Below are 25,999 nucleotides of genomic sequence, written 5' to 3' on the forward strand. Positions count from 1 at the left end.
GCAGAGCTGCCTTGCCTTCCCTGCAGGAAGCCTTCCCACTGAAAGGAAAAATTCAGCACTTGTTTCTGAATCCCACAGAGAGCAAGACAAACCCACCTGTGGGAAAAAAAAAAGCAGCAGAGTGTGCAGGTTTTGCAGGCGGCTTTCACAGACACCTGGCACTAGCTGTGCACCTCTGTCCTGCCTGCAGCCACTGCCAGAAGTTTTCTGCCCTTCCCAAATCTGTCCTGGAAGAGGCTGTCTCTCTGCTGTTTGGAGATCGTGGGCACAGGTAGGAGCTTGAGAACAGCCCTGGACTTCAGGAGCTTCCGCTTTACCTGCCTACAGCGCAGGGCTGACAGCAAAAGGAAACCCCTAAGGCACCTGGCTGTGCTCCTCCTGCGCTGAGCCATGGCAGGAGCGGCATGAATCTGGGCAGCTTCAGCCAGCCTGGGTGTCAGGGACCCAGCTCATGCCTAGGGCCAGTGGTCACGGAGTGGCCTACGCACAGCCTTTCCTTTTCTGGTTAGAAATAAACCTGGGATATTATCCTTCCTGTCACCTTGCCTCTCATAAGGAAAGAGATAAGAAAAGCACACATCCCTGAAGTTTATGGAGGGTGGTTAAACATCATTGCAGACTGGCCATCCTCTCCGAGTCAACATTGTATTCAGCCATCCTCACTCTCCCTCCAGTGTTTCTTCTGCCTAAGGGCACTGGTCAAACCCACAGTGCCAAGGTGGGCACGCTCCCACGGGCATATTCTACAGCAGGGGGTTGATTCTGTTGCAAGGTGGATGCTAGCTTCACCCAGCAGCATCATTTGGAAGGTGGGAACACAGGTACTCTCCTCTACCAAGGTCTTGAAAAAGCCCTGAGGCAGGCAAATCTCTGCATTTGCACAGAGGCAGGAGGAGGATTAGGAACAGTTATCTGAAGCCTGAGTCACTTCTCCTGATGCTGAAGGGCTTACTCCCCGTTGCACCAGTGTGGCAGGGGCAGAATATGCCTCCCTTAGCTAGGAGAGCACAGTGCTTTCCTTAGGCAGCACAGCCGGCTGTGCTCCTACTTCTGTGTTTAGATCCTGGAGATTTGCATTCCTTTGATTCTTCTTGCAAGTCATATCCCATACTTTGCAACTTACTTCATAAGGTACTGGTGGGAACAAAATCTGACACGCTGCATCTCTCCCTAGAACTAACATGATTCTACTACAGTGGGAGTTTGGGGGATTAGTCGCACTTAATTACACAGTTCTTTGAGTAGTATGAATCTTCCTCGTACACAGGTTGGAAGAGTCACAAGCTAATGACAAATATTTGTTCTCTTTAATTATGTGTAGCAAGGGAGGACAGCCCTCCAGCTTTCCTCCTCCATCTCTCTGACAGCTTCAACACCAACCTGCTCGTAGAGCAAAGCAGGCACGGAAATAAAATCCACACTGATTTTTGGACCAGACATCACAGACTTGTAATGTGAGAGCGTGCACTTTATTAAACTTATATTTATTTATAAGTACTAGTAAGGAACTTGGGCACACCTAAGACATCACTGACCTTCTTGATCACAGAATCATAGAATCATTTAGGTTCAAAAAGAACTTCAGGATCATCGAGTCCAACCATTAACCTAACACTGCTAAGTCCAACACTAAACCATGCCCCTAAGCACCACGTCTACCCGTCTTTCAAATACCTGCGGGGACGGTGACTCAACCACTTCCCTGGGCAGCCTGTTCCAGTGCCTGACAGCCCTTTCAGGGAAGAAACTTTTCCTAATATCCAACCTAAACCTCCTCTGCAGCAACCTGAGGCCATTTCTTTTTGTTCTATAACTTGTTCCTTGAGGAATGAGACCGAGACCCACATCGCTACGACATTCGGTCAGGGAGTTGCAAAGAGCAGTGAGGTCCCCCCTGAGCCTCCTCCTCTCCAGGCTGAACCACCCCAGCTCCCTCAGCTGCTCCTCACAGGGCTTGTGCCCCAGACCCTTCACCAGCTCCGTTGCCCGTCTCTGGACACGCTGCAGCGCCTCAATGTCCCTCCTGAAGTGAGGGGCCCAAAACTGAACACGGGATTCAAGCTGTGGCCTCACCAGCGCCCAGTGCAGGGGGACGATCACCGCCCTGGTCCTGCTGGCCACATGATTGCTGGCACAAGCCAGGATGCTATTGGCTTTCTTGGGCCCCTGGGCACGCTGCTGGCTTACGTTCAGCTGGCTGTTGACGAACATCCCCAGGTCATTTTCCGCTGGGCAGCTTTCCAGCCGCTCTGCCCCAGCCTGTCGCGCTGCGTGGGGCTGGTGTGACCCAGGGGCAGGACCCGGCACTGAGCCCTGTTGAACCTCCTACAAGTGGCCTCGGCCCATCGGCCCGGCCTGCCCAGCCCCCTCTGCAGAGCCTCCTGCCCCCCAGCAGATCAGCACTGCCCCCAGCTCGGTGTCACCTGCAAACTGGCCGAGGGTGCGCTCGGTGCCCTCGCCCAGGTCATTGATAAAGGCATGAAACAGGGCTGGCCCCAGCACGGAGCCCTGGGGACACCCCCTGTGACCGGCCGCCAGCGGGATGTGACTCCGCTCACCACTCTTTGGGGTCTGTCATCCAGCCTGTTTTTTTACTCAGCCAAGTAACTTTTCTTGCCTTCTTACTTTCACTTGCCTTTTAGAAGGTCCACCCCTAGCAAACAGTTCAGGTGAAGCAGGGAAATAATGTGTTATTTGTGGTCACTGAAGGATTGCTGGGTGTTGTGGAGCTCAGAAGCATCACCACAGCTCTTGCAAAGTCAGACAGGAAGGAAAGGAGCGGGGCTGCAGCTGCTGTAAGTTGTGAAACACTCCGCAAGCCGTACTTGACAGCTGCACAGTAACTACCTGGTCCATCTATCGGGCTCATTTGGGCATCTATGGTAAGAATCCTGATTTAGTTACACATGAAAAAACTTACCTACAGTGAGCAGATGGACAGCCACCCATTTTTATGAAGCAGGATGGACTGTTGTGACCCACATGCCCTCTGGGCATGCAGAGCTCATCTTAGCAGAGCAAGGGTAGTTCACCATCGTTGAAGTGTTCAAGGTCAGGTCGGACAGAACTTTGAGCACAACCTGATCTAATGATAGATGCTCCTGTCTGTGGCAGGTTGTTTGAACTAAACGACCTTTGCAGGTCCCTTCCAACGCAAACCGTTCTGTGATTCTAAGGGAGTGAAGGCAGTTGTCATCCTTTACCCACGTTGTTAACCTGGCAGCTGCCAGCAACAGGAGCCTCACCCCTAGCTGTCGTACTCAGGGGCTTAAAAAGAGGGTTTTTACATGAAGCTGCGTAGCTGGGACTTACCCAGCCTGGCCCCCGGGCCATGCTGGGCCTCCCCACACACAGGGTACCACAGCTGGCACTTTGTGTCACAGCTCCCGTTCTGGGCTGTGTCCGCTTCAGACAGCAAGTACTCAGGCTGATCACATCTTTTCCTGAGGCTCAGTTAATCTTGTCAGTCCAGAAAAATGGAAAGAAAAAAAATATCCTACTGGTCTTTCCTCTGAGCTGCCTTTCCTTTACACCGCTGTTATTATTCTATCACCCTTCCTCCAGGCCCACCACCCCTCAGAAGCCTCACTGCTGAAATTCCCCAGGGAGCCAGGACCAGCCTCGTGGCTCCCACTGTTCACCTTGCTCCTTGCCTGTCAAGGACCTTGAGTGTTCCCTCCAACTCCCAAGCTCTCCCAAAAATGGCTCCTACTCCCCAAGAACTATTTTCCTCCTTGTCCTCCTCATCATCATCATGTGTTCACCCCTCTCCTTCATCTGGGAAGACGGATTAAGCCTCTCCGTGCTTTGATCAAAGCCTCAAAGTGCTGGATCATACTGCTACTGGATCTAATCGAATTTCAGCTGTTAGTGGTAAATCACATCATCTCATCGCTGACTCTATCAGACAAAAAGGGCCTTTCAGCTGTCTCCCTCGAAAAGCAGAGCTCCCTGCTCTTGTCGGGAGAAGCAAGTGCTAGTGGTCCCTCTTCCAGTTTGAGAAGGAAGGGGTTTCCTCTGAGACGTAATGAAACTTGCACAGAAGAGAGCTCAACACCAGATACAATCACATCACTCCAAGACCTGGGATCCCCCACGCTGATCTTCACCCAAGCCTTGGCCTGCACCACTATGCCATGTCTGCAGCAGCATCCTTATCCTGGGGATATTGTTAGATGCCAGATATTATTTTTTCATTACTAAATATTCAATAAAAGCTGAAATTAAAGAAGCGTGCTCTTCAGAGCTGGTCTGGTCAGACCAGTGCCCTACCAGCTCTGCTCCTCATGCTGGCTAACACTCGACTCCTGCCCCGTGGTCCTCCCGCTCCACCTGGCATTGCTGGCTCGCTGCTGGCTCACAGGGCCCTCTGCTTTATTCCTGTTAAGGAATCAGACAAAAAAGAAGTTTACGCTTTTCTTTTGTAGCTCTCAGACGATGAAAAAATAGCTGCAACACATGAAATGACTGCTGTAAAGATGTCACAGTGAGGATACTGGCAGGGCTGACCCGCAGGCTGGTCTCGCCCTGCAAGGCACAGCTGGATGACCACCAGAAAACGGAATAAAACGCATTTAAAGGCCCAGCCCTGGGGCTTCAGACCAAAACACCACACTGCGCTACGGAAAAATGTCCAGACCTCAGTAAGTGCCAGACGCCAGGCTTTCAGGGATCTCTGGCAGCAGGAGGATGGCATGGCGAAAAAAACAGAGGCTGCTTTTCAATAGGAGTGTCAGCCCGCTGAGTGCCACCAGCGTGCTGCCACACCACAGCTCTCCCAGTGCTGCCTGCCATGCTTGGATGGCAGAGAGGGTGTTGTGTGGCCACACTGGGACCTCCCACAGCAGCACCTGGCTGGTATAGCCACATCTCCTTGTCCCATGTCCCCATCCCCAGGGTATCCTACAGCACTGTCCAGATGTGGGACTGGGCTCAGCATTTACACCCTCTGCTCTGCAGGGTTGAGAGATGACATTTTCAGGCAAAAGCTTGCCAACTAATGACTTTTTTTTTCTGGACTGGTTCTGGGAAAAGGGAAAGAGTGACCCAAGGAGTGTCTAGGCTATGAATTTTGTGTTGCTGAAAGAAGTTTCCTGGCACGTATAGCCAAACCCCATCCTGATGTAGTTGGATGTCTTTTGAGTTTTTTGCATGGTAAAAGCAGCAAATAGGTTGGGTGACATGAAATCTTTACAATAAAGCCCTGTCAGCAGGGAGACATTCCGTACCACCAGCAGCCAGCTGAGCGGTGCCCTCCCCTCCTGAGCCTCAGCAGTGCTGCAAGGGGAGGCAGGGAAATTCGCCTCCTCAGTGCCAGGGGACAGTGGGAGATGCATTCTACTGCTCCCCCTTGACAGCACCCTCTGCCCAGGGCCCTTGAGACTATCCAAAAGGTGTCAACTTATATTACTTATTTATAATAAAATTCCAGTCATTTGTATTCAGTTGTATTCATATAAAATATATCATCTGAGACATTATTTTTCATGTATCGAATCCTGCTCCTCTGGTAGACTTTAGGAAACCAGCAAGCGTATCACTTCATTTTTCTTCATACAGTATTTCTAAGCTCAAAATCTGATGACATCTGAAAAAGATCTTAAAACATCTACCAGCTTCGCCAAATTGAAATATTGATGTACTTTAACTGCAGTTTTAATAGACTCTCAAGGTTTTCAAACACTTCTACTTGAAAGTGCATTCAAAGGTTTGGGGGTTTGTGTTCGGGTTTTTTTGACTGGTGATTAAGCAGTTCTGTACATTGTAATTATGATGGAGAGCTGAACATCTACAACTCTGCTCCTCCAAGGCAGACTTGGGTTATGAGTAGTCCCATTCCAGCTTATACGTGCAGTCTGTGGCGTAATAGGGTTCTGATCCACAGGAAGGGCTTCATTGAGCTGCTGCAATGCAAATAATAATAGGTACAGCTGAAACATAAGGTCAAGAAAAGATTTATGTGTTTGAAAGATCAGGACTGATGCTGCTCCTGTACAGAGAATAAATGATAGATGTAAATTTTATTCTTGGTAGCCCAATAACTTACATTTGTTTATGTTTCTCCTCGTTGTAAGTAACCCCCAAAAACACATGAAAAGACCATGAATATAATATACTGTTGTGCATATTTAGCGTTTAATACCTTTGAATTTTGGTGCTAAGATTTGGCCCTTTTCTTTTAATGCCTCTTTTCATAAGGCCAGACTCGAAGTGTCTGTGATTCAGAAAACTCTTAACAGGCAAATTATGAAGTCTTCCTACAAAAAGAAAAAACTTCCTTCTAAAGAACTTCACTGGATGCTCTTTGAGAGATCTAACTCTTGCTCCAGTGTTTTTATCATTGTCTTAAAAGGCAGAGCAATTCAACCATGATTAATTTTTCATGCGTTGGGTTGGAAGAGATGAGTATGCTTCATACCGATTGTCTGCAACTGCTTTCTAATTAACTAATTGGCTACAGAACTAATGAGATTCAAAGTTAATTATTATATTTGAATTTGGCCAGACCTATTTTAAGAACCACGAAGACAGATTGGCCAGAAGCTTTCATTTGATGTCAATCAGACCAGTATTTTGGAAATACTGTTACATTATCACCTGGGTAGCTATTTTTCAATGGGTTTTGCCTCTACCTGGTGGCTGAAGGATGAATTGCATGATTCCCAGTTTTTCTTTGGTGGGAGGCAGGCAGTCTTTTTCAATAAGAATATATACAGAAACAAGAAAAAATTCTTTAAGCTATTACTGTCACCTAGGGACTCCAGATTTTTTCCCCGTTCCACAGTCGGGTCAAGAAACTATTGGAAGGGATTAGTGGTGTGGGTATGTGAATAAATATGATATATTAATCACAGTTAGCATCAGCAGTCATGACTCACATATCTAAGATTTCCTTGAAAGCATCAGCAAGCAAGTGTCAACAGACAAGCAAAATCCAACAGATACAGTCAGCTTGATTTTCAAAAGGTGTTGGGGAAATCCTTCAACAGCAGCTCATAAAGTAGCTACCATGGATTAAGGGAGAGTGTCTTCATGTGGTGAAGCAATTGGCAAGAACAGGAATATGCCAGCAATATTCACAAGGAAGGGGACTCTCAGCTGGAGTCCTACACTGACATGTGCTGTGACTGCTCTGAGCAACCAATTTCTAAAAAAATCTGCAAAAGAAGGTGAATAATAGGTATTCGGGGATATGGGTAAAATTGGTCAGCTATGCACAGCTGTCCAAAGTAATACGGATGAGAACTACTTCAGCAGTTCAAAAGAGTTTCAGAATAGCCCCAAACTGGACAGTAAAATGGCAGGTGGAATTTGCAGAATTTACTGCTCTGCCTGCAGGACACGAGACAGGGTAACAAGCCAAGAAGCCCTTTGGGCTGCTTATTCTTGATTTTTATGTATCCTCACATCCAGTAACTTCCAAATTTGAGGAAAAACTGCAAAGGCTTCTAAGCATTTGCTGGAGCACATCTCATCTCCCACTAGATCACATTTCACACCTCAGCAGGAGCTGTTTATCTGTAAGGTAGGAAAAGAGAAAGATAGCCAGAAAAGCCTCAACTAAATGTGAAAGAGGGCTAAAATCTTTTCCATTATAAGTCCATAGTGTACAACAAGTGCTACATGAGGAAAGTGCAACATGTTCCCATAACACATGTACTTAAGGTGACTGCATAGGTCACCTTAATTCTGGCATACTCTTGAGAGCTTGACTTTGCAAAGGCACTAATGTTCATTTAATTTGGTCTGTCTGTGCGGTTTCCTGTGAATAATTAGTAGGAACCATTTCTAAAATCAGCAACACTTTACATTTGTATTCATTTTGAGATGACTTTCCTTTATCAGACTCAGTGTGACTCAGGCTGCCTGCTCTGTTCCCGTAAATGCAGGCAAAGCCCATGCCGGCTGCAGACACTGACCCGTTGGAGGGTCCTGTCTGCCTGCATCCCTCGGTCAGACCGTGTCCGAGGGCAGTCAACGCTCCCACAGCACTGAAACCCTGAACGTGGTCCACGGTGAGCACCAGTGCTCGCTGGGCTCAGCATGAGACATGCCGGGCAGCCGCTGCCACGGCCACCCAACCTGCAGGCACGGTCCTCACCGCATGGCCAGCCTCTGGCAGTACCAACAGCAAGAAGACAGGTCTATATGGCGTCTATATGGCTTTCGGATATGCTGATGGGTGCCAGACAAACTCTTGCAATGACAGTGCTGTTAACAGTAATAGGGTGGCAATCCAGCCCAAGCAAGGAGGCTGGGCTCAGACCTGCCAGCAGACGTGTCAGCTGATTGTCACATCCCAGCATATCTCACATAGCAAAACTGTCAGCGGATAATTCAGCAACCTAAATGAACACTGCCAGTGAGGCCTGCCGGGCTGGTCCGCCCAGCGCTGTGTGTGTTCGACGTGCCAGCTGCTTCTGATCAAGCACCGTGGTGCTGCAAGCTTGTGCCCTGAAGCAGTTCCAGCTGCTGGGACTCAGACGTTAAAGGGAGAGGAAACACCTCTGAAAAATGCCCAATTCAGAGGCACATCTCTTGGGTCACCCCGCCATCACCTCTGCACAGGAAGCCTCTGTGCCCATGCCCCGGTGATGAAGCACAGGGACAGGGCAGATGCTGGGCAGCTCTCCTGGTACTTCCAGGTTTCACTGGCTCGGTATTGCAGGAGGATGGGCTGGCTTGGTACAGGCTGACTACAAACTACCGACAATCATCCTGAGAAGCTTAGTACCAGGTAGGAATCCTGCCAAGCTATGAGATTATTGCCATTTTTCAGTTTTCAGCCACTTTCTACTGCAGCATTGTATCTCAGTGAGTCCTCAGAGACACTGGTTTCAGACAGGGCCAGAGTCAGGAAACACTAACTGGTGATCCCTCTTGGCAGTCTCATCCCTCTCTTCTGTTCTGCCTCCCTAAATCAGTAATTCACCTCGCTCCATCTTTCTTGCCCTGTTTTATCGTCTCCCTTCTCTGCTGTTCACTGTTCTGTTTTGAAACACAGAATCACAGAAAGGCTGAGGTTGGAAGGGACCTTTGGAGGTCATCTGGTCCAATCCCCTGCTCCAGTAGGACCTTCTAGTGCCTATTGCCCAGGCCCATGGCCAGATGACTTTTGAATATCTTTAAGGATGGAGACTCCACAACGTCCCCGGGCAACCTGTGCCAGTGCTTGGTCACGCTCACAGTGAAAAGCTGCTTCCTTGATCTTCAGAGGGAACCTCCTCCGTTTTGTTTTGTGCCCATTGTTTCTGGTCCTGTCACTGGGCACCACTGAGAAGAGCCCGGCTCCATCCTCCCTGCACCCTCCCTTCAGGTATTTATGTATACTGTAAAGATCCCCCTGAGCCTTCTCTTCTCCAGGCTGAACAGTCCCAGCTCTCTCAGACTTTCCTCCCAGGAGAAATGCTCCAGCCCCTTCATCATCTTTGTGGCCCTTCACTGGACTCTTTCCAGTGTGTCCATGTCTCTCTCGTACTGGGGAGCCCAAAACTGGGCACAACACTCCAGGTGTGGCCTTAGCAGTGCTGAGCAGAGGAGAAGGATCACCTCCCTGGTGCCAATACTTTGCCTAATGCAGCCCAGGATACTGTTAGCTTGTTTTGCAGTGAGGGCACATCACTGGCTCGGTACTCCTGGCCCTGATCCAGGCCCTGTGCACAGCAGGCCAAATTCAGCTCTCAGCTGTTCCCGTGATTTAAGAGGATTTCCTGGGTCAGAATGAATTTGGCTCCATTAGCTAGGTCAGTATAACAGGGAAGGTAGTAGAGAAGCAGAGATTTTGCTCTGAGCTCATTCGCGGTAGACGCCTTCAGTACTGCAGTTTGGCTGAGAAGACTTGCGCAACTTCATCAAAACACACAGTTGCTCACCAGAAGTAGCAAAGAAAGTGAGGCAGAGAAACACTCCGCAAAGTAGTGAGCAGAAAACCTAATAAAGAGCACATCCCTCCACTGCCCGGGACCAGGAGAAAAATGCTGCAGAGCTGAACGTACTCTAACAGCCACCAAGTTCCTACCTAATGGATTAGCAAGGCTGACCCCTTCTGTATTTTAGAAAAATGCTGCCTTAGGGGTGAACAAACCATCTGATCAGTTACAGCATAGGAGAAAGGCAAGGCCTTTCCAAGGGAGTCATATGGCCATGCAACAGATGGAGATCATGGATTAGGACAGGGAGCAATCTTGGTTGTATTGGAGCAAGGTGCAGGTACAGGGCAATATGCCTTCAGCAGCCCTACTATTCCCAGATGCTTTGGCATCTGCAGGGTATATGCAACATACAGATGGGTGAGAAAGCAAAGGGAGAATAGGATAATTCCCTCTTCCAAACAAAAAGAGCAAAGGCTTCCCTTCATCCCCTTTCCCGAGAAGCAGCCCATTAGCTCCCTGTGATATCCACCCATGGGAAGTCCAGCATCCCACCATGATGCCCTGTGACTAACCCAGGACCCTTCTCTGCTCCTGCCTGTGATGACAGGATGGTTTGCTGGTTAAAATTTTCAGAACAAGCCAATTTTGAGAACCTATTTCATCAGTGACAGTGGCAGCTGCAGGAATATTTTTAGTTTTGAGTCTCTCAGCCTCCTCGTAGTTCGGAAAATATTTCATTTTTTGCACTGTGGGTGGAAATGGAGATTAGCACTTTCTAATGTTACAGCAATGCTCCCTGGAGGAGTAGTGGAGATGATGGTGGGAGTCCTGATGCTTTGCCCATGGCCTGCAAAACTCAAGGGCACCCTGCATTGCCCTAACATGACATGGCACAAGGTGCAACTAATCATAGAGACAGCAGCTAGGGGTGATGCTGCACGCTCCAGTGGGAACGGTTAGAGATATTCCCAGAGGATTTTTTTTCACTGGAAAATGTATTTTTTGCCCCTAAGGACAAAGAAATCACCAATACAGCATTTATAGTTGTAGGTCAGGTCTGGAGAAACAGGCAGGGTACGGATGGTGCCGGTGCCACTTCGGCTCTGCAGAGGCCTGTGCTGCTTGTCCAGGAACCATTCCTGCAGCAAGAGAGACAGTGGGATTTGAAACCAAAGCCACTGCATGAGAAACCACCTTGTATGACTCTCGTTTCTTTGAGGATGGCGGGACCCGTGCCTGTTGGTATAGGGAAAATCAGGCTGGCAGCGGCATTAGGGACGGAGTACAAGCCTGACAGCCTAATGACCTTCCCACTCCCCAGCCTGTCTCACCGGTGATTGTTTTTGTCCTGTTTCCTGACTACAGCTTCCAGGCTAGAATATCTGAAGATAAGGGTGTTCCAGGGAATGTCAGGCAGAACAAGAAATGACCCCTGGCTGTACCTGCGCAAGAAAGTGGCTCCCCCTGTTTCCATGTGGCACAGCCTCCCACAGCCGTTGCGGTGCTGCCAGTGAGACTGCTGCCTACAGAGGGGCTCCAGTTGCTGCAAATAGGTATGACCAATTTTACTTAAAAAGCAGGATTTGGACCGTTTCCCAGATTATAATTACCTATATATAAATACAATGATAATTATGCTACCTAACCGAGACCTCAGAGCACAAAGCTGACAAGTGATGACAATTAAATTCATTAAGAGTGCAAATGCTCTTCCTCTCTTTTATGAAACGATACTGAGTGATCCCTGAAGAAATCCAGCAACCAGAGACATGATCTGCTAATAAGTGTCACGTGAGCCCGGTGAAGGCTGCTGGAGAGGCAGGACAACCAGTCCCCCCAAGGAAGAGCACTGGTGCTATATAGCTAGTAAAGGAGCAGAAAAGTGGACAGTTAAAACGTTTCATTTTGAAAATGCAGTACGCTTCAAGCATTTTGAGTGAAACCTACCTTTTCACTTTATCTAGACTGGGAAACAAATCAAGGCAGGGTCTGTACTGTATGGTATGGACACCATCTGGCACGGCATGGCTTGCATCCAGAGAAAAGCTCTTTTACCTTTCCTGACATACAGATGGTAACCCCATCCAAATTCCTCGCTGGGCATGGTCCATGACACGAGCTGGCCAAGGGGGTGAGCTGGCACAGGGCAAAGCTCAGCCTGAGAGCGTGGCACTGCTGCAACACACCGGTCCTGCACCACCATTCAGGGCCAGACCCCTCTGGATGTCAGCAGGACATGATGTCTCTGTGTACCTGTCCCAGAGCCCAGGAGAGCCTAAACTGGGGTCCATCGCAGTCTCACTGACACTTTTTAAAGTGATTTAGTATACTTTTTTTTCAAACACTTTCTATTTTTTCATATTCAGAGGTTCCAAGCCTCAGGAATGATGACAAATGATCAGAAATATGTTACAAAAGGCATCTACAGGAAAAGATGATTATTCCTAGGCTTCTTGGGAAAAATTGAAAAGTGATTGTGGTGCACAGAGTGCTTCCAGACCAGGACTAGAAACCAAGACTGTATCTTTCCATTGAACTCTAGATACGAAATAACACTAAGAAAAGGGAGGAAACAGCGATAGCTGTAACACCTCATCTGCAAAAAATACAGTGATTAAGAGATGCTAAACACCTACATCACCTTCTTGGTGTTTTTGCTGAGACAGCCAAAAGGTCTCAGACCCCACCGTTATCCGAGCGACCTTTTACACTGACTTCATATTCCCAAGTTAAGCATTTCAGCATGTTTTTATTTTTCCAACAGGTCAACTAATCCCCTGCATGCAAGTGTTTCATTACAGCGGTGTGCTTCCTTCCCTAAGAGTCTGAAATACCTTGTCTTTGAATGTAATTGAACTTCTGGAAAAGGAACGGTCTAGACCGAAGTCACGCTTTCCTTGCTTTCATTCTGCCTTCATGTCCATCCACTAGAAGGTGTTTGAACACTCTTTTATAAGCAGTTGAAAGAATTTCCCTTAATGGTTTTCCTGCGCAAAGGTTGCCGTGTCTGAGGAGCCCACAGCAAGCTCATGAAAAATAGGCTACAAAGCCCCATTGCCAGGGAAGAGCTGAACAGAAAGGTGACTGAGTGTGCAGGTGTTACAAAACTAACCAGGATTGTTGACTCTAATGACACCAAATCTAACCGGCTTCTGGAGAGGTGAAGAAGAATCTTGTGGTGCTGAGCGAGTAAGCAATATAATTGCAGACGGTGCTTAGTGCTGGTAGGCACAAAGTAATGGAGACTTGAGGAAAAAACCTAACCCTGTCTCTGTGTAAACCATAACAAGTTCAGAAAAACACTAGTGCAATCCAGGGGGAAAAAAAAAAAACAAAACAACAACAAAACCCCCACAACATTTTGGAGGCATTAAAATCTATGGGAAATGTTTCAGTACTAAATGGATGTCAAAAGAGTAGAGAGAGCTTAAGGAATTACTAGTGGTGAAACCGGAGCAGGCTGGAGTGTAACAACATGTTACAAAAACATCCAAGTGTAGTGACCAAGGAGCAGTTACCGACAGCGGTACAAGAACATCATCCCCATGCTCCCACGTAAATGCAGAGCATGCCTACCCCGTAAGCATGCCATGCAGTCCTGCAGAAGGCTGCTCCACAGCCAGCAACATCTCCATCAGTATCTGAACTACTCATTTTACTCCTCTTCTGTGTCATCTCCTTGTTCCTCATGTTCTCGTACCACCATCAGTAACTGCTCCTTGGTTGATACACCTTACAAATTTGTAACGTGTGGTTGGACTCCAGCCCGCTCCAGTCCCTAACCTGTCTCTTAGCCAAGCTAGATGTGTCTACCTTTTGCACTCTTTTCTTATTAATTAGTCCCTAATCCCCTGATTAAGTACCAGAAGCTGGCAAAGCAAGGAAACCTGTCCTGCTTCCCCTTTGTTTTGATGGGCTGACTGGCAGCAAACTCACCTGAATCTCTTGAGCAAAGCCATGAGAGCTGATTTTTTAAATCTTGGTGTGACATAGGGTGAAACCCTGTGAGAAAGAAAGGACAAGTCCTGCAAAACAAGCAGTAAAAGGTAATTTCCAGGGGTTTGTTTTTCACTCAGTACCCCTGTTAATGTATAGGACAGATCTAAAAAGAAAATCACATGAATCTATAGACCTGGCCTTTCTACTCTGCTTACTTGAACCGGATCATTAGTCTGGGGTTTTATAAACTAGTTTGTTACAGAGTTTGCTGCAGAGCTTGTTAGTTTGTAGAACTACATTTCTGATGCATTAGCCTTTGTATCACTTTTCCCATAAATAAAAGTCAAGCCATATTCAGCTTTTATTTGCTCTTGGCCACTGTGTAATTTTTGGGCATGAAATTTGCTCTTCTGCTGGTTTGTTTGTCTACTTGCCTGTTGTAACTAGTGGAGCCTTTAGCTATTGTAAGTGAGGAGGGGAAAAAAAAATACCTAAACCAATTTAAAGTGAGGAAATTCACAGGCAGTGTTTGAGAAGGGTGGAGCTGAGCTCCTTAGGGTAAATTATAAATGGATGGTATTAAGTCTGAGGAAATAAACAAGTTCCAACACTGAACTGCTGCTATCTCCACTGAGGATTTTAAAAGAAGCAACAGTACAATTGGCTACAACAAACCGGCTGTCTAAGAGCTCTGAACTGTTCCTTCTCTTTCTACAAAAGGTAAGTTACACACAGCTGAGAAGCCTCGAACACCATTCCTGCAATAAGGATCCCAGCATTTTGGAATCCATTCTTGGCTTTAAGAGTAATGAATGTTAGCAATAAAAGTATTTTCTGGAATGTTTCCAGACCCGTGTGGTTCCTGCAATAGGTGAAGGTTCAAGTTTCAGCTTATGGTGCTCGAACTAATTCTTCTATTCTCAAAATAAACTCAGATGAAACATGAAAAAATAAATTACTTTTGCTCATTTGACTTTCTTGGGCTGGATGTGGAGCAGATTCGTATGGGGATTGGAAGTCCAAATGCCTCTATCGTGCTTGCTTTCTGCAGTGATTGGAGAAATTGTCCAAAATCCTGGTTTTATCCTATTTAAATCTGCTAGAGTGTCAGTGGGACTCGCTCAAGTCCTTGGACCAGTCTGCACACTGCACTGGGACGAGGTCTCCTGCTTTGGGCAGATGGATCCCCCCCGGCCCCCACAGTGCCCAGCCCCAGAGAACCAGGGGCAAGTCACGGCAGCAGCCCAGGGCTCCCACCTGCCTCATGCCACCGGTGGAGGGAACACCACCACAGCAAGACTCACTTTCAAAATCAAGGAATTCCTCTTAGCTTGCCCCTAGGCTTTATCACAGAGGACTTATCTCTGCTGATGTGCGGTGCCAGACAACGAAAAGACCCAGCCTTAAGGGTAGGATGTAACGGCAACCAGCACAGGCAGCCTAAAAACTAGCAAGTTATTTGTTATTCGGGTGTTGGGATTTTTCATGTCTAATTTGTTGTCAGTCTATTTAAAATAATGGATAATAAATAACATTCCCCTCCAGAACCTAGTCTGTTCACTTCTAATGTGTGGCACAAAACTTCTGGTTTCTTTCCAGACACTGGAGAATTGGAAGGCTGAAGAATATAGTGTGGTTAAAGACTGCTTTATTGCTGCCTGTTGTGGTTTCTCAGATTATTTTCTCAAAGCATTGCTTTAGCGGGAATAGATCACTGGTGCATTTGGGAAGTAAACAAATGCAGTTATGAATACTTGTTACACATATCAATTTATGTTAAAACTATGTATATTGAGATCCCCTACAAGATATAGTTAGTGTTGCATGGATGCCTACATTTGAGGATAATTTTTCTTCTCATGCATAACCTCCCCCTAAGAAAGAGTTTAGAAGATAAAACCACTGGTTTGTGGGATGGGGGACACGCTGCATATCACCTTTTTGCAAGGTACTTCACAAACCCCACGACAAAAAGATTTGCACCACTCTCATTCCTAAAAAATAAAGCGAACTATTTGTAACACTGCACTTCTGCATATGAATTTTTAAGTCTTTCCTCAAGGTACTAGTGGGCCAAGATGAGAAAAGCTCCATCTCCTTCCAGAGATCCATCCTCTGCAGAGATGGATGTTACACAGAATCATTTTATTCCCAACCTTAAAAACATTATCTGATCTATTATTACTCTTCCTGTGGGCTACAAATCTCACAGCACAGTTTCAACTAAGGAATGATTCTTGGTCTCTTCCCTGGTCTTGTAAACTTCATGTTTTAGGAAAACACCTTGAAGTTTAATTTATTTTTTTTTAGAGCTGCACACTGAACGGGGCTGGGTAACAATGCTATCCTGGTTTGTTGGGTTTTTTTAGCTTCTCAGTTTTGTTTCAAATTCACTTTGGAAAGAAACTTGAAATACTTCACTCCCAGACAAGTTGAAACAGAGCATTTTTTGAACTGTGAAATGAATATGTCATCGATTGGTACCAAGGAAACAAAGGGTCAGGCAAAACCTCGCCCACTTGCATATTTTTATGGACAACGCTCATCACGGTGGTGTCACTGTGATTCCTTCTATAGAAAAGGGCAGCTTACACCTGAAAATCTGCAGAATCAGGCCCAAAGGGAGTGTCTGATTTTCTTAGAAGGATCAGTCTTCACTGCAAACTTGCCAGTTAAAACACGAGATGTAATTCTGATTTTCCTCCCCACCTTGAGTTGCCTTTACCAATCATTTGATTTTGCCGGTGTCTTCTCCAACTCTTCTGGACCCACCGAAGCAGTGGCAGAAATGGATCACACGGGCCCCGACCTCTGACCAAGCAGCAATCCCTGTTCCTGGATGGAGTGATACAGGGACAGGTGTGAGGCATCTTACTGCTGCCTCCGTCTGAAAAGTGATTTGAATTGCCAATATGTTAAATAACCTCCTCTTTTCACTAAGGCAACGAGTCAGCCTTCAATACTACACTAACCGTTTTTCATTTGAAATCTATTTTTACAGTAATAGTATATGACAAGTGGTGTAATGCATGAAAGGATCAATAAGGATTATACCACTAATGAGAAAATGGTGAAACATGTCAGATAAACATGACAAAAATAACGGAAAATAGAGGGCAAGACATACAAACGGGAATATGCACATAACTGGTTTCATACAGATGCTTTTTCTTCCCTTTCCTGATTCCTGACTCATGGATGTTGCCTCTTGTTCCAATAAAACGGGAAGAAAAAAAGTTTAAACTGTCTTTTCTTGTGGATCTATTTTATCTAATAAAAACTCTGGAAACATGTACTGGGAACTCACTTTTGAAAAGCCATAGAAAAGGATTATTTTGTAACAAAAGCTTATTTTTCAAAGCATGGGCATTAGCATCATAGCAGGAAAATGTAGAGAAAAGTATGAACTTCAACCAGGGTTTTATTATGCAGATCTCAAGTTAATATTGATGTGATTTAAAGCAGCTACAGAGTGAGTTGCTTGACTTCTGGAGTATAAACCAGATCACTACGTTTGCTTAAACTTGATAAAGGGGAGGTTAACGTTAATATTTTTAACCTATTTCTTTCCTCTTCCTTTTCATGAACTATCATTTTCATCGGAGGATCTGAAAAGCCAACTCAGCTTCCAAATTCCTTTTTTTTTTTTTTTTTAAATAATGTAATTGAGTAAAGCTGAATCAGCTAAACATCTTCCAAACCTGCAATTTATACAGGTTTTTGTGGTTTTGTTTTTTTCCATGACAGACTTACTGGCAATAATCCAGGTGGGTGGGTGTCCCCTGTCCCCCCATCCTGTCCCCTCCCCCTTTGCAATAATGCAGTCCCGGGGATAAAAAGCAACTGAATCTGTTTTTTTCAGTCTCCTTGCAAGTGCCGGGCAGCCCGCGGTGACAGCACCGGAGCGCGCTGACAGTTTGCCTTCCAGCTCCTGCAGGGCACAAACGTTTTGCACAAGCCCAGCCGGCAGCCCCCGGCGCCTCATCGCCCGCGCCCGCGGAGCCCCCCGCGGGTCAGCAGCGGCAGGCGGCCCGCACCTCCTGCGCCAGGCGCGCAGCTCCCGCGGCTGCTCCGCGCTGTGCCCGCCAGAGGCCACTGCAGCCGCAGGGATGGAGGCTCCGCCGGGGCGCTCCGCTTCGGCGTTCACGTTACAAAGGGGGAAAAAAAAAACCAAACCAAAAAAAACACCAACTCAGCCGATATAAAGGATTTAGCATAAAGTCGTACAATCGACGTTATAATCCCCAGTGCAACGTTTACACGCGGGGTTCGGCTTTGCTTCTTCCCACAAACTACCTCGGTTTGCGTGTTGTACGTCGCGATTCGCAATTGCCCCCAAGGCGACTTTTAACTGGAGGCTCCAGCTCCTACCTGCCGCCTTGCACCGCCCGCAGCACGGCCCGAGCACGGCCGCAGCACCCACCGGCCCCCGGCCAGACAGACGACGCTGATTTTGCCCGGAAAACGAATTTTACTGGATTTTTTTCCCCCTTCACAGGAAGAAGTCAAATAAATAAATAAACCCAGTTTAACTTTGCTCCGGCCGGCGGATCTGAGACGACAGGTGGCTGCTGCGCGGGGAAGCGGCCGGGAGCCGCGGCGCCTGCCCGCTGCCCGCCCGCCCCGCGGAGCGCCGGGGCCGGCGGGGTGGCGGGGCCGCGGCGGCGGGACCTGCTCCGCCAGCGGGACCTGCTCCGCCGGCGGCCCCCGCAGCCCCCCGCCGCGGCGGGCAGCTCTGCCGGGGCGCGGGGCCGGGGCCGGCCGCCGAGAGGCGCCGGGTGGCGGGGCGGGAGCCCCGCGGGGCCGTTCCCGGCCCGGCCCCCGCCGCCGCCGCCCGGGAGGGGCCGGGCGGGGCCGGCAGGAAACCCCGCCCCGGGCAGCGCCCGCCGCGCTCCGCGCAGCCCGAGCCGCTCAGCGCCGCCGCGGAACCGAGCGGAGCGGAGCGGGGCGGCGGGGACGGGACGGGACGGGACGGGACGAGACGGGACGGGGCGGGGCGGCTCCGCCGCGTCGCAGCCACGCGGGACCGCGCCGCCCGTGGGCCGGGCCCGCCGCGGGGGGGGGGCTTCGGTATTTCTTTTTTTTTTCTTTTTTTTTTTTTTTCTATTTGGCGAAGGAGACGAGCAGCAGGTTTATGCTAATCGCCCTCTCGGGAGCGGCTGCGGGCGGAGGAGGAGGAGGAGGAGGAGAGGAGCCATTTTGAACTCACTTCAAAGTTTAAGGTGGAAAAGTTGGAGCTCTCCAGCCCGCTGCCCGGGGACGGGGCGCGGGGCTCAGGGCCGGCGGCGCCCGGGCGGCGGGGGCGGGGGAGCCGAGCCGGCGGCTGATGGATGAGGGCGGGCGGGCAGCCCGGCGGGTGGATGGATTGTGCGGCAGCCCTCTGCCCGGCATCGCTGCCCGCTGAGCTCCGGAGATGCTGCGGCTGTCCGCCGCCGCCTGCGTGTCCTGGGCCGCGCTGCTCTGCGCCCTGGCGCCGGCGGGCGGCGGGGAGCTGCGGCCGCCCCGCGCCGCCCCGCTCCTCCACCTGCCCCCGGGGGCCGCGGGTTGCCGCGCCGCCGCTGCCGCCGCCGAGCCACCGGCGCTGCCGCCCGCCGGGCGCCTGAGGGCGGCGGGGGCCGCGCTGCGCCGCGCGTCGCCCGGTGAGCCCCGCGGGCCCCGCGGCGGAGGGCCCTGGCCGCGGCGCGCCCGGCAGCGGGCGGCCCCCGAGCCCCGCGGAGCCGCCGCCGGCTGCGACCCGCCGCCGCGGGAGGGGAGCGGCGGGCGGCGCGGGGCGCGGCGGGCGCGGAGCCTCAACAGCCCCCCGCAGTTCCAGCTGCCCAGCTACCAGGTCTCCATCCCCGAGAACGAGCCGGCCGGCACGGCCGTCATCGTGCTGCGGGCCCAGGACCCCGACGAGGGGGAGGCCGGCCGGCTGGCGTACTCCATGGAGGCACTCTTCGATGAGCGCTCCAACGACTACTTCTCCATCGACGCCCAGACGGGCAGCGTGGTCACCACCCGCAGCCTTGATCGGGAGACGAAGGACACCCACGTGCTGAAGGTGACGGCCTCCGACCACGGCTCCCCGCGCCGCCGCTTGGCCACCACCTATCTGACGGTGACCGTGAGCGACACCAACGACCATGAGCCGGTGTTCGAGCAGCCTGAGTACCGGGAGAGCATCCGGGAGAACCTGGAGGTGGGTTACGAGGTGCTGACCATCCGTGCCACCGACGGCGACGCCCCAGCCAACGCCAACATGCTTTACCGCCTGCTGGAGCCGGGAGCCGGTGACGGGGTCTTTGAGATCGACCCGCGCTCTGGGGTTGTGAGGACCCGAGCCCCGGTGGACCGTGAGGAGGTCTCCGAGTACCACCTGGTGGTGGAGGCCAACGACCAGGGCAAGGATCCAGGACCACGCAGCGCCACCGCTATGGTGCACATCACTGTAGAGGACGAGAACGACAACTACCCCCAGTTCAGCGAGAAGCGCTACCTGGTCCAGGTGCCAGAGGATGCCCCGGTGAACAGCCAGATACTGCAGGTACAGGCCACAGATAGGGACCGGGGCAGCAATGCCCAGGTGCACTACAGCATTGTGAGCGGCAACCTGAAAGGCCAGTTCTACATCCACTCTTTCTCTGGCGCCATCGACCTGATCAACCCTCTGGATTATGAGACTATTCGGGAGTACACGCTCCGGATCAAAGCCCAGGATGGGGGCAGGCCTCCCTTGATCAACTCCACTGGCATGGTGTCGGTACAGGTGGTGGACGTGAATGACAATGCCCCCATCTTCGTGAGCACTCCCTTCCAGGCCACGGTGCTGGAGAATGTTCCTCTGGGCTACTCGGTGCTGCACATCCAGGCAGTGGATGCTGACTCTGGGGAGAATGCCCGCCTGGAGTACAAACTCATAGAGATGGCATCGTCCACCGGAGGTGCCCCTGTAGCAGGTGACTCTGGCTTCCCTTTTCAGATCAACAACAGCACAGGGTGGATCACGGTGGCTGCAGAGCTGGACCGAGAGACTGTGGAGAACTATCACTTTGGGGTGGAGGCCAGGGACCACGGCGTGCCTGTCATGACCTCCTCAGCCAGCGTGTCCATCACTGTCTTGGATGTGAATGACAACAACCCCACCTTCACGGAGAAGGTATATCACCTCAGACTGAATGAGGACGCGGCTGTGGGCAGCAGCGTCCTGACCCTGACAGCAGTGGATAGGGACGTTAACAGCGTTGTGACTTACCAGATCACCAGTGGCAACACCAGGAACCGTTTTGCCATCACCAGTCAGAGCGGAGGGGGGCTGATCACGCTGGCCTTGCCCCTGGATTACAAGCAGGAAAGGCAGTATGTGCTCACAGTCACTGCCTCTGATGGCACTCGCTTTGACACCGTCCAGGTCTTCATCAACGTCACGGATGCTAACACACACCGCCCAGTCTTCCAGAGCTCCCACTATACAGTGAGTGTCAGCGAGGACAAGCCTATTGGCACCTCCATTGTCACCATCAGTGCCACCGATGAAGACACGGGGGAGAATGCGAGAATCACGTACATTTTGGACGATAACATCCCCCAGTTCCGCATCGACCCTGACACAGGCACCATCACCACCCTGATGGAGCTGGACTACGAGGACCAGGCCTCCTACACGTTGGCCATTACAGCCCATGACAACGGCATCCCCCAGAAATCGGATACCACCTACGTTGAGATCCTCATCCTGGATGCCAATGACAACGCACCCCGCTTCCTGCGTGACCGCTACCAGGGCTCGGTTTTTGAGGATGTGCCGCTCTCCACCAGTGTCCTGCAGCTGTCTGCCACTGACCGTGACTCGGGCCTCAACGGCCGTCTCCTCTACACATTCCAGGGTGGTGACGATGGAGATGGAGACTTCTACATCGAACCCACTTCTGGAGTGATACGCACGCTGCGCAAGCTGGACCGCGAGAACGTGGCTGTCTACAGCCTGCGAGCCTTTGCTGTGGACAGGGGCAGCCCACCACTGAAAGCCTCTGTGGATATCCAGGTGACTGTGCTGGACATCAACGACAATCCCCCTGTCTTTGAGAAGGACGAATTTGACATCTTTGTGGAGGAGAACAGCCCCGTGGGCTCTATTGTGGCACGAATCAGTGCAGCTGACCCTGATGAGGGGACCAATGCACAGATCATGTACCAGATTGTAGAGGGGAACATCCCCGAGGTCTTCCAACTAGACTTGCTCAACGGAGACCTCACAGCCCTGATGGATCTGGATTACGAGAGCCGGACGGAGTATGTGATCGTGGTGCAGGCCACTTCAGCCCCTCTTGTGAGCCGAGCAACAGTGCACATCCGCCTCCTGGACCAGAATGATAACCCACCGGTGCTGCAGGACTTCCAGATCCTCTTCAATAACTACGTGACCAACAAGTCCAACAGCTTCCCCTCCGGCGTGATTGGCAAGATCCCAGCTCATGATCCCGATGTGTCTGACAGCCTGGCCTACACCTTTGTGCAAGGCAATGAATTAAACTTGCTCCTTTTGGACTCTGCCACTGGGGAGCTCAAACTCAGTCGTGATCTGGACAACAACAGACCCTTGGAAGCCCTTATGAAAGTGTCGGTCTCAGGTAAGCAAGTGTTTGAGGATCTTAAAGCGTGTAAACCTGCTTGTCAGACCAGTATGGGGGCACGGGCAGAAATATCCCACTTGCAGTTCAGTGCACAGCTTTCAGTTTCCTGAAGCAGCGGTTTACCCGTGAAATTTTTTGGGAGGGACCACAAAAATGTATCAAGCCCATGTGCTGTGGATTGAAGTGGTGCAATGAAGTTGTTTAGTAAACGTGGATCACAAGGGTAAATAAATATGAGTGTGCGTGGAAGGGTAGTATGCGCCCTCAGTTGAGGTGGTGCTTGGCTGAAGCTTTTCTGATGTGGTTGCATAGAGGTAATAAATGATGTAACTTGCAAAGATGTAGGGAATGCACATGTATCCAAAATGCCATCTCCCCTCCCTCTTGGTTTTGGTTTCTTTTTTTCCCTCCTAAAAAAAGAAGAAGAAAAAAAAAAAAAAGAACAGTTGAGATTTGGTATCTGTGGGGTTTTTAGCAACAAAAATTGTTTATTCCTTTCTGCATACTGGGAGGTTTGGCTGGTAGATCCTTAGACCTCGGACCAGTTCTCTGCTGGTGTGGCCCGGGTGGATGAGATGCTGGCAGAGCTGCGCTGGTTTGCATTGCTGGCGTGCGTTCCTGTGGGAAACGGCAACTCTGAAAGCAATGAGTTATGACTGTGTAATAGCTGTGTAACGTGGCTAATTGCACTGAAGTTGCTTTAGTAGCGTTAGGGGCGGACACTGGCCAAATGCAGCCCCAGAATCAGTGGTGTTGCAGGGGAGGAGAGGACTGGAGAGGAAGAGGTACTGTACCCCACTACCTTCCTCAGAGAATTTGCGTCTCTGTGTGTGTGTGAAGGCTGTTCGCTATCATCCAATGTGTACTTCTATATGAGTGCATACATGCTCTTAGGATATTATTCTTTTTCTGCTCGGTTGCCTTTTTATCGTGGAATTACATTTTATCCCTCTAATTGTGGCATCAATCATGCAATGAGTAATTTCCTCTGCAGGTGCCACTCTGTAAAGTTTACTGTGGACCTGATCCCATACTTCTGTTGACTTTGAAAGGTTTAACCAGATGCATTCCTTGCTGCCTCTCTCTGCAACCTAAAATGAATATTTGCATTCTTTCTGTGAAAAAAATAGTTTAAAGTATTAGGTATGTAAAATGACACTTTGGGAGATGCTTCTTTTTGGATGGTTGTATTAAAAAAAATAACAGTCAAATTGTGGCATAATCCTGGCAGCGCTTGTTTTACTCTAAGTTGTTGTCATAGCGTGCAGCAGGGCCTCAGGGGAGCGAGCCGTGCTCTCCCTTGCGTTTGCAGGCTTGAGGTCCTTTTTGCTTCAGGAAAATGAAAGTGATATTAACCGAGCCGACTGAATTTACTGCGGTGTGTCACCTGACAAGCCAGCCGCTCCTGGTTCTTCCAAAATGCTGGGGGGCAGCTAGTGTGGTAAGGTAGCTCATAAATGCTGTTTCCATGTCCTGTGAGGACTTGCAGAAAAAACAGACAGTTGGTTTGTGACCTTAAAGAAAAACATTTGGATTAAGGTGCAGGTGGTTGCATGGTCACTGTCTGAACCGGTAGCTCTTTAGCTCTTTATCTGGTAGCAGAAGATAAGAACTCATCTTGGAGCACAAAGCTTGGCAAAGTTGTTTTGTTAGACTAGATGAAGAGTGTGTTCAGAACAGAAAAATAGGTGACACGAACTATTCCTTTCTCAGTCTAATGATTTCTGTAGTTTAAGTGGATGAAATCTCAGGTAGGAATGAAGACCTCTGTTTTCTTAAGTAACACAGGAGCTTGATCATTCCAGCACCATTTTCATGTTTGCTGAAGGTGTGAACTCTGAAACTCTGCTGTGATGATCAAAACTGGCTGGCTGCTGCATGTCTTGAGATATTTGAGAGATTAAAGCTTTTTACGGGTAGGATTTTGAAATAATTTTGACAAGCACGGAACTCCATTTGATGTTATTTTGGAGAAGTTCGTGTTTGGAAATTGAAATGGTGGAGTCTGGCAGTGTGTGAATCAGTCCAGGGAGGTCTCACCTGCCTGCTTTCTCTGGTTTATCTGATGCAATGTTTAAAAAAAAAAAAAGAGAAAAAGCTCAGACAGAAGCACTCCACAGGGTTATCTCCAAGTGTTGCAAAGTACCTGCAAATCATCTGCTAAAATGACCTGGCAGTTAACTGAAAAACGTGTCTATTGGAGTAGCCATTAACCTCTCAACCCAGACAGACAAAGTCCTGCCCTACTCACAGCTGCTCTTCAGGTCGGGGAAGGATTGAAGCTCTTTATGAACCTGGGGAATTCAATCTATATACGAGTCGGAAGTAACACTGCTGCTATAAAAATCTTATTTCCACCTAACGAGGTGTTGTGCTGCGGAGGCATATGCGTGTGTGTGATGCTAGTGAGGAGCCGCACTACTCAGTTGAACTGCTTTGAGACACCGATACTTGGCTAAAACCAGCATTCCTTCATTTGACTTGGGGATTATTCAAATAAGCATGGCAATATTGGCCTTCTGCGTATAAACAAATTTTAAGAGTCGTGAAAACCAAGCAAATTGAGCTAATCAGTTTTGTAAAGCCTGAGAACGGCATGCTCAGCATCAGCCCCGGTGTGTGCGTGGCTCTGCCTTTGCCCTGGTTCTGCGGTACCTGCTCGGCTGTGCCCCCGCAGCCGGTCAGGAACCGACCCAAGCCAAGGAGGGAGGAATGTGGGTGGTGTGGATATTAGCATTTTGCTTTGGATCGTGAAGGGAGCTTTTGAAGTCAGTCTCTTTTGAAGTGAATCTCTCTTGGTGCTCTTCTGCCCGTGCCTGTCGTGCAGGGCTGTCTGGGTGGACAAACCGGACCCCTTTTGGATGAAACTAATGCAGATGCAGTGCTCCAGGGGTCCCTCAAAAAGGCACATTCTCTTTTTTCCATTGTACCTTTGAGGCTTTCCTACAGAAAGGCAGAGCTTGGCCTTATGTTCCCATGCCCGCACACTGCATCACGTTAGGTTTTGTTGTTCTAACAACTGGGGTGAAATCTGGACCCTGCTGAAATCCTGCACTTGCTTTCCCAGGGGGGCAGGATTTTACTTGGGGCTTCTGAAACAGGTGGTCAAGAATTGATCAGTCTGTGATTTCTTAGTGTTGCTAATAAATGTATGGCTTACATTGACAGGATCATTAAAAAACATTACTTTTTATCCACAGCGGTGTGCATGATATCATTACATTGGGATTTGTTTGGTCAAAAAGTGGGTTAAATGTTGCTCAGGTCACATTGCATTTGCCCATGTTAAACATTTTACTGCGGTCCCTGCTGGTGCGAGGGGGGAAGGCTGGTGCTAGCCTCAGCTTTGCACAAATGTTGCACAAGTTTGCCTGGGTATCACATTGCAAACTGCTGGCACCTGCTTGGCTGTGGCTGCCACAAGTAGTCCCACTTATCATCAATGACAGCTCGATGGCACACAATGGATGTGTGCACAAACTCCTCTGGGAGCCCAGCCTAATTCATCAGTGCAGACAAAACCCAACCTGACTGGATGCTACAGCTTTCAAGTGGTCTAGATAAATGTAAAATATCATT

General features: G+C 49.5%; 1 protein-coding gene across 5 annotated transcripts in view; it reads left to right on the forward strand.

Moving 5' to 3' along the window:
* The window catches only part of CELSR1 (cadherin EGF LAG seven-pass G-type receptor 1), a 295,961-nt gene that overhangs the window by 92,862 nt on the left and 177,100 nt on the right, over positions 1-25,999 (forward strand). For 4 of the 5 annotated variants that reach the window (XM_080394092.1, XM_080394094.1, XM_080394093.1 and 1 more), the window contains exon 1: positions 512-22,417. In XM_080394092.1, coding sequence (XP_080250218.1) covers positions 19,225-22,417 — 3,193 coding nt within the window. In that variant the 5' untranslated portion in view covers positions 512-19,224. Of the gene's footprint in view, positions 1-511; positions 22,418-25,999 lie in introns of those variants that run through there. The other variant, XM_080394090.1, reaches the window with a different exon arrangement.

This window comes from Falco punctatus, assembly GCF_963210335.1.
Source record: "Falco punctatus genome assembly, chromosome: 6".
Taxonomy (NCBI): domain Eukaryota; kingdom Metazoa; phylum Chordata; class Aves; order Falconiformes; family Falconidae; genus Falco; species Falco punctatus.